The sequence below is a fragment of the Pseudopodoces humilis genome, chromosome 2 (assembly GCF_049639895.1).
Source record: "Pseudopodoces humilis isolate 2021_Gansu_Grassland_sample_001 chromosome 2, ASM4963989v1, whole genome shotgun sequence".
Lineage (NCBI taxonomy): Eukaryota > Metazoa > Chordata > Aves > Passeriformes > Paridae > Pseudopodoces > Pseudopodoces humilis.
Genome location: NC_142201.1, coordinates 79,901,077 through 79,916,599, shown reverse-complemented (window position 1 = coordinate 79,916,599; position 15,523 = coordinate 79,901,077). Strand labels below are relative to the sequence as shown.

At 38.6% G+C, this 15,523-nt stretch overlaps 1 protein-coding gene across 3 annotated transcripts in view; it reads right to left on the bottom strand.

The window, feature by feature from the left end:
• NOX4 (NADPH oxidase 4) overlaps positions 1 to 15,523 on the bottom strand; it is a 110,050-nt gene that overhangs the window by 78,560 nt on the left and 15,967 nt on the right. For all 3 annotated transcript variants that reach the window (XM_005516181.3, XM_014250191.2, XM_088051089.1), the window contains 4 exons: positions 11,006 to 11,086; positions 6,933 to 7,161; positions 4,779 to 4,943; positions 4,587 to 4,649 (listed from right to left, as the gene is read on the bottom strand). In XM_005516181.3, coding sequence (XP_005516238.2) covers positions 4,587 to 4,649; positions 4,779 to 4,943; positions 6,933 to 7,161; positions 11,006 to 11,086 — 538 coding nt within the window. The remainder of the gene's footprint in view (positions 1 to 4,586; positions 4,650 to 4,778; positions 4,944 to 6,932; positions 7,162 to 11,005; positions 11,087 to 15,523) is intronic.

Here is a 15,523-nt window from a genome sequence, read left to right as displayed (position 1 = left end):
GAGAACTCAACACCAAGGGGAGAAATGTATGATGGAGATGGGAAAAAAAAACAATGCCACTGTAAACTGCAAGCCTTAGTCTCTTCTTGTCCCTACAGGTTAAAATTAAGAGCAACCAGAATGATGTTGAAGGATATGAACACTCTCCAAAACATAAAAAAAATAAAAAATAAATAAGACTTTGAGGTCTCTAAAGACTGATATAGACAATTACATTTAAATTGTATTCCACAGCAGACGAGTTCCATAGTTTCTTCCAAAAAGTCTAAAGAAATGTCAGTCTCAGGAAGCAGGGCACATTTCTCTGGATGGTCTGCTCTCCAGACCATATCATGCACTTGATCTGAAAGACAAATCTCTTTAGAGGAGTTCATCAAGGGGAAAGTGCACAAAAATAATTTGTCCATTTACAAACACTCAGCTGAAGTATTTATATACAGAACGTAATTCTCCTCACTACAGATGAAAATGTCTTGGAACTGACTGCGCTCTGCTCAAATTCAATTCTAAGATGCAATAATGCCCTACCTAAAGTAAGTAAATTGGACATGAGGCACACAGGACTGAAAATGTGACTCACACTGTCTTACACAGCACAGTAACAGATATGTACAGTTGTGTAAAAAAATCAGTAAAAAAAAACATAAAACATGCTAAAAAGAAAACTTTTTGCGGAAATTAAATCAAAACAATGGAGCAATGAAGACACTATGAAGTGAATGGCCCACTATGCACTACCTAAGATTGTCCAGCAGGTCACTTGCAGGAATCCCAATTGTTGGGCTATCTCTTCATTATCTTTCCCAGATTTCCCAAAGACAAGGAGTCACACTAGTGAGTAGAAAGTCAACAAGAAATAGTAGAAACACACTTCAAAAATGGAAATCACACTGCTCATGAGAGAAAACTGGTACTTCCAAATGTCTTAATTTCAGAATGTACAGGTGACTCTACTGGAGGGTTGAGGTAGGTGATCTACTTTATTCAGCACAGGTGAAGCCACACTTTGAGTGTGGCTAGTGCTGGGTTCTTCACTACAGGGGAGACCTGAAAATACTGCAGAGAGTCCAGACAAAGGCCATGAAGATAGTGATGGGGATACATCTCCCACAAATAAAGTTTGAGAGAGCTGTGACTGTTCAGCTCTCACTTCTGGAGAACAGAAGGCTTAAGAGGACTTTATCAATGCAAAGCATCCAAAGCCAGCATGCAAAAAGAATAAAGTCTCTTTATGTTCACTTGGTTACAATTCAGAGTTCCCTCTGGTTCTGAGCAAAACACATGGGAATTTTGCCAGAGTGGAATGGGAGTGGGTTTAGAGTCCTTACACAGCCTCCCTGTGTGTTCCTCCACCCTGGTGTTATGTAAGAAACTGAGCTAAATTGTAAATATTACACAATCTCAGAAAGGGAAGGGACTAGTAAAATATCTCCACGACTCCTTCATGCTGACTCACCCCTTCCTTTCCACTTAAGGTTATTACCCACATTTAGGAGTATAAAGATACGCCTGGAATGGTCATTCCTTGTCTCTTAAGCATACTCTAGGCACAGTGAGATATTTCACAGTGTGAACGGGACATCACATAGAGCCTGGAGACAGACTTTTCAGCATGGCCTGTTGCAATAGGACACAGGGTAACGGTTTTCAACTGAAAGAGTGTAGATTTAGACAAGAAATAAGGAAGAAACGTTTTACAATGAGGGTGTGAGACACTGGAACAGGTTGCCCAGAGAGCTGGTAGATGCCCTATTCCTGGGAACATTCAACATCTCTGAGCTGGATGGAGCTCTGAGCAACCTGATCTAGTTGAAGATGTCCTTGCTTATTGCAGAGGGGGTTGGACTAGGTGGCCTTTAGAGGTCCCTTCCAATCGAAGTATTCTATGATTCTAAGCAGGACAACAGTGCCAGGAAGAAGACTGCAGTCTTCCCCCCCAGCTCTGCTGCAGTCATTGCTGCAGTTGCACTTCCACTACCTGAAGCCACACACACATTTCATCAATTTCTTGCTGTGGATTGAAGCCCCCCAGCCCATCACTAACCTAGAAAAATAGCCCAGGGATTATAGCAATTCAACAAAAGAAGCTGCAGTAGTGTTCCAGCTTGCTTGGTAACTACAAGTAGGTCAGATGGGAGTGGGAAATGACTGAATTAAGCTTTTGCCTACACATCCTACAAGCATTGTCCCACAGCTGGCATCAAAATAAATGACAAAAAAGCTTTCTAAGCAGGACATCAGCATATTCTCTGACCCAGAAGGACATGTGGAAATGTGTCCCCTGCTTAGGCTGGGTAAAAAGATTATGATAGATCTAGACACTTAGAATCCTCATTACGCTGTAGAAGTCATTACCCAATGACAGCCTTTCTCCAATAGAGTTAATGAGTTAATCTTGTAGCAAAATGTGCTTATGGCAACACAGTGATAACTTCATATCTTGTAATAGTAAGAACATATATGTGATCTTGAAGGATATGCTGCTATGCTGAAGGATATCACCGCACTAAAAGTGTAAAATATTGGGCGTGAACAGAAATTGCCTGGTCTAGTATTAGTTACCTAAAATACAATGCATTGTGCATGAGTGGAAATTGCTAATTTTAATGTTAGATATTTAATACATGGTTGTGAAATTTATACAAACTGTAATTTAGCAGCTAAAATTATATATTGAAAATATACTGCACATTATCTGTATATATATGACTTACTTATGTTCACTAAGAAAACTCAAATTCACAAGAGATCTATTTTCCACAGCTCCTAGAAGTGTGTGCAAAAATCGAAGTTCACGTGCAAAAATAATTTTTCATAACATGCATTGTCAAACTATGCCATTTTAAATACTGGATGAAATTCTCAATTCATGCAAGAAATCTGACATCTAATTCAACTTCATCACCTCACCTAGTAGGTCTGTGTCAGCAGTCTCTTCTCTGACAAAAACTCTCATCTGAACCAAGCCAAATATTTTTAATGACATTATTTATAAAAATTGAAACAAAAAAAATCCATTGTTTTAGCACTGTTCTAATATAAGAAGACTAAATCTTTATAATAAGAGTTCCAGTTTCCAAACTGTGCATTTACTACTACTAATCAAATTATTACCATCATATTAATTTTGACTGAGATGGACAGTGAAAAATTAGGAACATGATGTTTTAAGATTAATATTTAATAAGATGTGCCCAGTGGTACAGACCAGCTCTATAGCTATACTAGGGTAAAATGAGTGGAAAGAGCTAACCGAGACTTAAACTAAGTTCTTGAAATTTATGTTCCATTTAGTAATGTAATAAAAAAATGTAAATAAATACTGACTAAACCATTCTGCATAAATTCATATATGTGTGTCATTTTTCAGCATTCCATATCAAGTTATCTTTGTGCACTATACAGAGGACAGTCTTAAGAAGTGACTATTTCCATTAACAATATTACAATATTTCCATTAACAATAATACATTTCTCTGATTTGTACTGGTAAAGTGAATAGCCATGAAAACTTTCTGAAAGTGCCATTAATGCTTCACTAAGCTATACAGAGGCAGCTTCCCTTAAGTGAGATTCATTCCTAGTGTGGGTTCCCCTGTGACTCCTAGCTCAGCATACAGATAAGTAAATTAACAAACCAAATAAAACACCCCACAAACCCAAAGAGCTGGACCTGGTTGTGCCCTCTTAATATCAGGTAGCATGAAAACATCTCAATTGCTCCACAGCACTAGCTATAACTCAGCAAGAGTAAAGTATGGTTATCAGTCCAAAGAACAATCAAACATGAACAGTTATCTCCACAGTCCTCTTGAAGAAGAATGTCCAATTTAAGCAATCCAAAAGCATTTACTCCCATTGGAAGGAAAAGGCTGCCACTAATATTCAGCTTCAGGCTCTTGTAACAATATATCCAGTAAGTACAGTGACATTTTAGCAGAATCTACCAGCTCTCTGCATTACATACTTCCAAAGAATTTCAGGTCTATGTCTAATTGTTTATACACAACTGCATATTATTCCAGTCTGTCTCTTCAAGTTTCAGTTCCCATTCTAGACCAACTGAGTAAGTAGTAATCCTAACATAGTATGACCTCACTGGTATATCACCTTAAGTCATTGATATATCTCTTAATGTAAAAATAAAGCAGAAGACAATTTTAGAATCTTTTTTTTAACTCGATTTTTTCTGTCTTTGAAGAAGGCAGTCACAGAAACGTGTTCTCATTGAAAAAGAAGGTGGCAAAAGTTCATTACAATTTATACCCCTTCCGTATGAAGGTCTAGGAATATGGCTGAAACTTCCTTTATAAAAGAATTTTCAAAATCATATAGAATTTATAGATTTATTTATTATTTGTTTTCACTTACGGAAGACTTTGAAAAAAATTCCCATCATTTTTCTCAACAGTGGAGAAAATTAAATATCTATTGAGTACTGTCACACATAATAATCATGCCATTTCACACTCATTGGTACCCTCAGAAATGAAACATGAGCTCTGCTGGAGAGTTGTCACCTTGAGAGAAACAAAGATCATTTGCTTACCAAATATAAAAGTACAGAAAAGAACACTATTACTTACCATTGTAAGAGTGAACGGATGGCTTTCCAGAGCAGACACTCTTGGACAGTGCAGAATAACGTACTGAAATAAAATGGTAGAAAGGATACATTCAAAACATTCAGTGATGGGCTAGTACTTATAAAGTGATAGTCATCCCTACAGACCATGTTACATGAAGCAAAGTGACATTTTAGGGGCACATTAACTCACCTGACCAGGCCTTGCTTCAAAGTCATCTTTCATCATCCTGACTTCAAGGACATTGGAGGGGTGGCTTATTACTGAGGTTATTGTGACTGGTTTATTGCTGCGGATGTAGCGGTACAGCCGCTCCACACAGTACAGGCACAGAGGTCCGGAAATCCAGAACCATGTCTAAGGGAGAACAAAAATATATTACCTCAAAGACTTTTAACTTTCTGTTTTCACAACTACATGAGTGCTTTCAGGATCTCACTTCACATCTAACATCCACACCTCTCCCCACGTGCAGAAATCCAAGAATGTTCCAAAGCCTTTATCAGTCTAACCAGCAGCATCACCCACAAGCGCAAGAAATTCCAATCATAAAACTCAGCAGGAAAAAAATGCCAGTGACCTCATTCGCTACCATGTTATTCTGGCTTTACGTAGTTCGATTGCAGCTGGCTTCAGCAATGAAAGAAACAGGACCTACATAGACAAGAGACTATACAATTGGTTGACATTTATGAAAAAATGCTCTCTGAATTATGGTATTATTTAACTGTTACTGTCTTAGAGTCATCTCAGTTCAAGTAAAAACCTCAGAAAGATGCATTCTTGTGCCATAGAAACTGATATTAAACTAGTTTAAAATCATAGACAACAGAGAGGAATGGGCACTTCTGAATCACAATCCATTTGCTCCCATGGAAGAAGTGTATGCTAGACAGAAAATGCCCTGGCAATGCCCATTTCTCTGTACTGATTATTTGGGCAGCCCTGGGTGACTACTCCAGATGGTGACGTTTGCAGCTGCTCAGCTAAACCCCATCGTAAGAGTCTATTACCAATAGCTTATGGCAGACTTATCTACTAATTCCACACCTGCTCAATCATTCCAGCTATGGCACTGAAGCGCCCCTCATCCCTCATCCATCTTCCCTCCCTTCCAAATTTCTGACATTACATATCAACATCTCTTGCAGCTAGCAGAGCATTTACTTTGAACAAAAAAACTGTGCAGGTTTCCGTAGCTCACAGCTATTTTTTGGTTTTTTTTTTTTTTTTTTTAAACTTGATATCACAATATTTCCACATCCAAAAAAGTCCTAAATAGTGTTTCAAAGCTGTCAGGAGAACACTGAGTGGCCATTTCTTTCCATTACTCCTTTCCCATTAATGGCTCTAAAGCAGGCATCTTAAGCCCCTAAGAAGACTCCTTGCAGTCCTGTGGGTCATATGGAGCTAGATATTCAGGAGTATTACCACAACAAAATACCAATCCAAAGAACTTTGTTGGAGGAATTCAGTGTAGAATTAACTGTTTCTCATTAGGATTACATGCTCCACAGAAAAATGGGTTCCCAGTGCATCTAATAAGGAGGACACATGCTCAACAGAAAACAACAATGACAATAATAAAGAGAAACTCCTGTGGGGTCTGTTACGGAACCATCTTGAATGGTGGGCCTTGGACTCATGAACTCCACATTTGCAAGCTTCCTCAGGCTATTCGCCAATACTGCCTAGCTCATCTTCACCCAAAAGAAAAGAGAAAATTTTGTATGAAGAAAAAGCTGCTGCCACAAAACATAAAGAAACAAAAGGAAAATGGAAAACAGAAATAGAAAAGGCTTTTCTGTCCCCACTGTCATCATACTCATTTACCCATGCCACATACAAAACAAGCCTGTCTGCAAACAACAGAGTACAAAAGCCAAACCACAACCAACTGCAACCCAGAAATGAGTATTAAGACTTGCATCCGCATGGTACAAAAGAGAACAAATGGAGCTTGATTATTTCAATTAACTACTGCCACACAATGATTACAAAAGGACCTCACGAAATGTTATATAAATGTTTGCTCTGAAATACTATGCTGTAAAATCACATTTTTAGTGGGATCAATACATCTCTTATGGTGCTGTTCAAAAGAGAACATTACAGCCAATCTCTTGACATTTTTTCATCCTGCTTGTTCTATGCACCACATTGTAATGCATTTCAGGGTTAAATACAGATTGTTTTTTCCCCACCAAATCTTTGAATGCCTCAGAAGGTTTTAATAATATTTTCCATTATTAAAACATCTGGTCTGGAAAAGCAATAATTAGTGGTTATGGCTGACTGAAAGGCTTGGCATGGCTTTTAATACCTGAAATGTCGGATCATACAGACCTCTGGGAAGTGTGACCGGAACTTGGGTTCCTCAGAACAAACTCTCATAAAGCTATTTTGTACAAAGGGTTCTGGTACTGGTAGGTCCTCTGGAACAGGCTCAGTAGTATAGTCAGGAAACAGCTCTTCAAAAGCCTTTGGCACAGTCAGATTCTGTCGGAGTGTTTTGTTAGGATTAAAGCAACCAGGAGGGTGTTCCTCTAAGTTGGTCTGGTACTTGAGCACTCCCCTACAGGAAAACAAAAATAGTAAAGACGCTGAAGTAACAGTAAATAACAAACAACTTATCTTCATTCAGAAAGGACTTCAGAAAGCAGTCACAAGCCTCATCTTCTGTTAGAAATTATATTCCACTTGCCTTCAGGACTTTCAATGAGATTGAAACTTTGCAACAATAGAGCCTTCTGTCACTAGAGGCAAGGTTTAACTTTTCCAGCTCACTTGGCACTCCCCCACTGAACAGCCTCAAGCTTAATACTGCTTGAAAGAGAGAAAATATTGTGGGGGCATTGAAAAAAAATTAAATAATCACATTTCCAATTCAATCACACACAGGTTGTTTTCACTCATCCTCCCTACAGTCAGCAAGCCCTGTTTTTAAGGCAATCCAGTAGCAGAAGTGGCCTAAGTTGCCAATCATAAACTGCAGGAATTTTTCCCACTAGTTGGTGTTTATGAGGTTTGCACACAAATAGATAGAAGGAAAAAAAAAAGCCTTGCATGGTAGCCAAGGAACCTTCCTTGCAAATTATTTTATGAGCTCCATCCTTATTTTATTTTTACTCAAGCTAAGTTAAATTTACAGTAAAATGAAGTGAGGACTTTGAAGCAACAGTTAAAAATTCTGAAGAAAGAATTGGAAACTTAAGACACTCTGGGATATCTCAGCATATGAATGAATCACTGAAAACAAGGAAGAACAGATAATAGTAGTAATAAAATTCCTCAGAAGTACTACTTGTTTCCAAATCTAGATTTGATGACAGTAAAACCACAAGGAAGACTATTAAAAAAAAAAAAAAAAATGCTGAATGACACCTGTAGAGGATGGTGTTGGGTGGGAAATGAGGCATACTGAGACAATGCCTCTGAGTGCTAAGCCTTTTTATGAAGGTTTTCAGCTCAAGTATGCAATCAAACACAAGGACAGGTGCTCCCCCCTCCTCTCCTCAGACACAGAGCAGCAGCAGCAGCAACAGAGTTTGATTCAGAAGAAAGAGAACTAGGACATCCGCAATATTCCCAATCTAAATGGGCTCTGACAGGCTACTGGCAATCTTCCCTACCAAAATGCAGTCCTGACAGCTAGTAACAAGCTTCCTACATGGTCCAGTGAATCATGTCAGCTTGGAAGTTAAGCCTTCTCACTCTTAAATTCCACATCTGACCCTGGGAGAATAATTTGGGAAGTGTCTTTGCACCTACACCCATGCTCTGCCTGCACTCATTGTTCAGTCATGCCTATCTCTTGCATCTGGCATCACTGCTGGTCACCACATATTGGCAAAGTGACAGATACCCCGAGCATTATGCTAGTTCCATGCTCCATAAATATTGTGGTGCCTCATGGATTTAGCTGGAAGTCAAAGCCCATGCAATATTTTTCCAGTGAACTTTGTGTGCATGCCTGCCAGCAACTCCCACAGCTTCTCTGTTCTCAGCACATCCTGAAAGGATTGCCTTGAGAGTAGCTGCAAACATGAGCATCCCCTCCAGTGATCTCTAGTTTATCTAACCTATTACAAACATGCTAACTGAGAGGCACACAGGATCACAAAGCTGCCTGTTAACAGCAGCTCAAAAATTCCCATTTTTGTAGCTGACAAGGAAAAGTAAGTCTTACACACCCAAGATCAGTGCCCAGAAAGGTCGAGTTCTGCACTGAACAAGCAAACCACTAACATGCAGATGAATCACTTAATATGTTGCTGAGAAGCAGTTGGCTGCCCGAAGGATACTGTAAGAACATACCTACAACAGTTTGAAACAAAGTAAGAATCCAGTAACACTGTGGAAATACTTTACTCTTAAGACAGGTAAAACCTCAGTCAACCTGCCTGCACAGTTCAGCCACAGGAGATGCCTTGCTCTGTACAGTAATTGGCTATGTGTCTGCAAATCTCTAACACATCCCACACAGGAGTAATTTGGGCATAGATATCTAAGCTTCCTTTATTCTCAAAAGAGATCACAGAATTGTTTAGGTTGGTAAAGACCTCTAAGATCATAAAGTCCAACCATTAACCCAGAACTGCCATGTTCATCACTAAACTATGTCCCTAAGCATCTACATCTACACATCTCTTAAATATCCCCAGGGATGGTGACTTTATTGCTTCCCTGGGTAGCCTGTTCCAGGGCCTGACAACCCCTTTGGTGAAGAAATTTTTCCTAATGTCCAATCTAAATCACCCCTCATGCAACTTGTGGCCACTTTCTGTTGATCTTATAGATCTTATTAATAGAGACAGGAACCAGTCCAGTTCACCTGAATGTAGATCTCTGAAAGGAACAAATTACATGAAGCATCCTTCAGGCTCCACTAGCTGTATTTATCAGAACTCATTAGACCATAATGGGAAAGACACTGAGAAAACATGTAGAGACCTACATTTAGGCATCTTAAAGTTGAACTGACTCCCACTCTCCATGACTCATTCCTCTCCCACTTCTGATACTCAGTTTTTTTCAGATTTGCACTGAATACCTTTGTAATTCAATACTAAGGAGGCTGTGTAGCAGAATATGCCTGTTTAGGGCTTGCTGTTTAACTGCAGTCTAATTTGCAAACCTGGGAAATGGAACATGGTTAGGAAAACAAAGGGCAAAGCATAATACTGTGAAGGAGATTAATTAAACTGGACATGAAAAATACCCCTAAGGCAATCACTGGAACAGATTGCCTGGGGAGGTTAGAGGATCTCAGACACCAGATGTTTTAAAGATTTGACAAACACCTGTCAAGAATAATTTAGAAAAAGTTCATCTTGGCCTAGGTGGGGAGAACAGGTTAGATCCATCCTTCCCAGCTACAAACAAGTGCTATGCCATTGAAAAAAAACAAACAACCAACCAACCAAAAAAAAACCAACAAAAAAACCCAAACAAACCCCCCAAACAAACAATAACAAAAAAAAAAATCCCCAAAAAAGCTCCAACAAAATCACTGAGAACTGACATTGTTTCCAGAAGTTTCAATTGTTCTGAACTCATCATTTCTCAAACTGCATGTTTTATTCAACAATGTATTCCTACCATGATCTTGCTAGGCCTAATTCCCTTTCCACGTTTACTTTAAACAACAGGGCTCAGTGTCCCACATTCAAATACCCTGTGTTTCAGTAGATATTTGATGATATGGAGAAATAAACCTCATTCAAATACACCTTCCCTTCTCCATACTTTACATCCACAGAGGAAACTTCAGAGATATTAATGGAACAGATTTTTACAGAATCATAGAATAGTTTGGGTTGCAAGGAACCTTTAAAAGTCCAACCCACACAGACATATGTCATAACTTCTGGAAGATGCTTTACCTTGCAACAGATCTCAGTTTGTTTGTGCCTGATACAGATCTGACCATCAGCTTCACGGCACATAAACACTGGTCTGATGTTTGTGAAAAGAAGAAAAACTAGCAAATTTTGTAAGCAAAGAGAAAGAGGCAATTAGGGAGATGCCATTCGTTCCCTCTCATTTGGAGTCAAAAAGAAAGGCAGAAAGGAAGATGCAAGAGATGAGCAACTTTGCATCGTATTCTTGATTCAGCAAACAGGTAAGAGGGGGCAGAAAAACAAACTATGTTTTCTTGATTTCTCACTAGACACTGAGCAATGGAAATAGAAAAGGAATAATCTTGAAAGTGAAAAAGCTTGTGCTAGCTGGCGATAGCACACACAAATCTCCAAGCTACAGCCTGATCTTTATTTAAACACACACCAGAGGACATCTTGTCCCAAAGTTGGCCCACAGTGTTCAAGCAAGCTTGGGAAAGGCATCAATCAAGAAGCAATCACTGCTCTTTCTGGTTGTGCTTCAGGAAAAAGGAACAGTGTTTTCCATTTACTTACCCAGAAACATGCAGCATCAGCAGCATATAGAAGACAAAGAAAAGGTTGTGTGTATACCAGAAGATGTCATAGTTTGAAACCCTGAAAAAAATAAACCATGGTTCAATGCTGTTTCAACTCATATGGAATCACTGCTAAGTAAAAGCAGACCTGTGCACACAGGACATCATTATACACTGCACAGTCATGCAAAATAGCCAAAGCCCAGAATGTACAGGCACACTGTACTTGCACACAACCAAGTGTTGTGAAAAACAAGTGCCTGGCACAGAAGTAACAAGCTGAGAAAGAGAGGTAAAGGGTGTACAGAGCCAGATGGAGAACTCTCCTGAAACTGGGAGACTCGACTGCTTTCACAGGTCCTAGTCAGTCCCCACGAGATCCTTTTAGCTGGAATAGTTCTTCTACCTCCAGTCTCAAAACTCAACCTCCTTACAGTGAGTAAGTGTCACCTTGCCCTTGTCATTCTCCCTGCCCCAATACAGTTTAATGTGTCACTAAGGCGGCAGCACACAAAGAGCAGCATGGACAGCAGCAGAAGGGCCAGAGGAAAGGCTAAAACACTTGTGAGGGTATGGAGTAGGAGGAGATACAGGAAGAAAAGGACCTAGAGCAAGGAGACAACAAGAGCACAGGTAGGAGAATTTTCAGGACAGGAAGCCACATACATTACTACTCCAGGACTGATGGTCTTGGGAGGAACAAGAAGAACATTATCACTGTGAGATCATGAGAGATGAAAAGAGCACTTCTTTTTATCAGTAATTTGTTAGACAATATAAAACCAGACCAAAGAAAATACCTATCTGGAACTGTATTCTGTTAAGCTAATCTGGGGTTTTTTGAGTAAAATAGTTACCAACAAAGCTCAAATGGCCAAGAAAATGCACTACTTCACAGCACACAAACACACCTCTCACAGTACACAGCATGGTAGGAGTCCCCTCTAAAACCAAAAAGCATACCCCCATTCATAAACCAAAACAATTATTAAATAACAAGTATATTTAGCTCTGAGAACATGGTTTAAGAAGCAATTCCTCTAACACAGCTAACTTATTTTTTTTCCAGAATTTTTTCCCTCCTATGGGTTCTACAGCTAACTGCTCTTCCTTCAATACAACTGAAACATATATACTTTTTTTCTGTCAATACAGGACTTGTTTTCTTTTTCAAGAGAGGAGAAATAACTTCAATAACCAAGGGCTACCAAAATAAAATCCAAGCCAGTGAAGTAACAAGGAAGGAAGCAAAGGAGGAAAAAAGGAAGCAAAGGAAGGAATACAGCAACAGCAAGAGGCTCTGAAATCTCCCCTCCACCCTGCCATTCTTCACCCAGTCAGCAGTATGTTAACACTTCTTCCTCCTTGAAGCTGATCAAGCCTTTTCTAACTCTTCACACCCTGTGAGGCATTTCCATGCAGTCACTCATCAGCATCTATGAGTAGCTGTGGGAGTAATCATCAGTAAGAGGAAAGAACAATTTGTGTGGAGTGGAAGCACAATTGGACAGCACAAAGAGTAAAATTTACCCTCTATCTCAAAACCTGTCATAGAATCCTAGAACAGGGATAGAGCAAGGACAGGTCTTGGAGCTCTGGTTTAATTCGGTTTCATGCTACACTGACTCTTGAGCACCTTTTTCAGAATGAACCAATTTTTCAAAATTTCAATGATGAAAAATCAATCCCTGGACTGCTTCTGACATGATGCTTTCAACAGCTAATTATTGTTACTGATTAAAATTACTGTACATTTCTTTCCTGAATACATCTAAATGTCAGCTTCCAGCTCGTTGAGCACTTTATTCTTCTTTCAGCACTCCTACAGATACCTCTGCTATAAAATCCTGGTTCCTCACATGTATCAACTTGCTGTAAATGTGAGCAGGCCCTCTGAACTTCACCTCCTTAAATTATACGGGTATGTAAATCCTTGAACCTCTTACCATGAAGCGTATTTTCCAACACTGTAAGAAATTATATTCCACTTGCCTTCAGGACATAATCATTATGTATTTCTTACTTGTATCCTTAAACTGTGTACCCTACTGATACAGTATTCTAATATAGTCAGTAATCTTCCTATTGGCACACACTAATTTTTATGGCTCTTCAGAACATTTACTTTTTTTGCCTTCTTACGGCTTAAAATGGACATTATTCACAGCAAGAATGTAGTTCTTAGGACTGCAAAGTCCTGAAAATTTGAGGTAAGCTGAATATTTAATTTTTGTTAATCTACTTTAGAATTTTGAAGATGAAGACCTTCAAGAGTTAATTTACTGAGAAATGTAAGGGGAATTTATCATGCTTTAAAGGGACACACTAAGCAGCACAGTTCTAGAAAAATATTTTTGATCCTGTTACAGACAGTTTTGAAAAGGAAGATATAAGTAGTAGTTTAGAAGCTGAAATTGAAGAGTAGAATGTTTCATTACAAAAATAGATGGCACTGAAGCACCTTATTTTTTAATGTTCTTTTAAATACACAACCTCCAAATCTTAAACATCATTAAAACTGACAGAAACATCAACATTTATTGACAGGATTTATTGTGATTTCTGATAACTTCATAACCCTACGGAAAACAACTCTTGAACAAAAAAAATGTTGGTCTAATTCTCAGGTATGACACGGCAAAAATTTAAAAAAAATTTCAACTAATAATCACTTTCCCCTTTTAAAACACTACCAGCTAATTCAGTCCTTCTAATACTTATTTGCAGTTTACTGAAAAGGCAGGAAAATAGAGGCATTAAACAATTTCAGGAAGAACACACAAAGGAAGAAATCACTAAGCAGGTCAGTGCACAAGAGCAGATTAGGGCTGAAATTCAAGACTATAACAGCCTCTGAAATACTTGTTAAAAAGCTCAGTTTCTGATAAGACAGTGAACATTTACAAATAACTTTCCTACAACTGTACTGTATGCTCAGCCATCATAGGGCACATGAGAATCCACAGGGAAAGAGATTGAAAAGGGACAGAAAGATGCATGCAGCAACTTGTTTCCTTAGGAGAAAACATTGTAATAAGGACAAGCTTGAGCCCTATGCCTGAGGGAGAAGCCAGGATAAAATTTCCAAGAATTATTGCTAGGGTAATAGGAGATGCAGATTATCTCTTTTGGGGCTTTGATTCTGCTGGCTAGATGGCAGAAAGCTTATAGTAACTGTGGAAGGAATTAAAAAGCATGTAACTTCAGAAGATGTTGCATGAACCCCAAAATTATTTCCAGGAATGTTTACAACTATATATATATATTTTAAGCTTCCCAATCACTAATTCAGGATGTTTTTCTAATTTAATTTGGCCTTGAAGAAGATAGGACTTTGTTTGACTTTGTTCTGGCTCAGTGTTGCAGAGTACCGCAGTAGTTTTACTCTTCCATCTCCCCGAAACTGTCTTTCTTTTGCAAGTAGAGGGATCTGTGTGGACCACGAAATGTGCAGCCATGTTACATCTGGCACAGCAGCCAAATCCTGCACTGCACTTCTGTAGCAAGCCTCACAAAAGTCTCAGCCCTGGAAGAAGCCTTGTCAACTGAAAATGCACAAGTATTTGTTGAACTATCTTTTCAAATTACAGGATAACATTGCCAGGTAACACAGCTTCTCATGAAAGACAGAGTTCAACAAAGTTCATAACCACATATCTAACTCACATCAGTAGAGCACCATTAAGGTTTGAAGATACATAGTTAACATATCCTTCCATGTTTGCTGAATTGAGGTGATGCACTTACATAGACACACTGTGAATTCAAATTCTGTGAAAATGAGGGGGTTATTTTTATACCATCAATTGCAGAATCCAAGCCTTAAAAAGACTACAACATTGGGCTAGACCTCCCCCACCCATGGTGCCTATTCACAGGTCCTGTCATATGTGTTCATTAACATTGGTACAGAATGTCAACCCACCAAAGGACCAAACTTTTAGAAAACCCAGCAGCTGCTCTGAGCCAATACTGCATTGCTGTTTGGTATAATTAACGTTAAAAAGAATATATCTGACAACCAGAGGCAGAGCTCTTAAAAGCAACATGTAGAATGTACTTCAGTAGCATAATTTTGTGTCTGTTTGTTTTGTTGCTGATAGTTTGGGGGTTTGTTTCTTTTTTTTTGTTTAGTTTGTGGTTTTTGTTACATTTTTTGTTATAATTTATTGTTACAATTAATTGGTGAAAATAAATAAGATAACAATAATATCTTATTTTTCTTCCACTGGACTTAATTTATGTACTGGACAGAACTTCCCATTTGCTGAGTTTACTGCCTCCCCTACAACCAGGAATAAATGAACTATTTAAATTTTTAAAGGTTCACATTTTTAACTCAGCACACTCATTAAATAGTATTTTTTCAGAAGGCAACTCTATCAGGTCTTGTAAGTGTTTTCATACAAAATTCCCTGTGCTGATTTTATTGCAAGCTAGGAAAAAAACAGGACAAGAAAACTGGTATTTTTAATACTTTAGTCAGGAGAAGAATATGATTGTGGAAATGGCATTT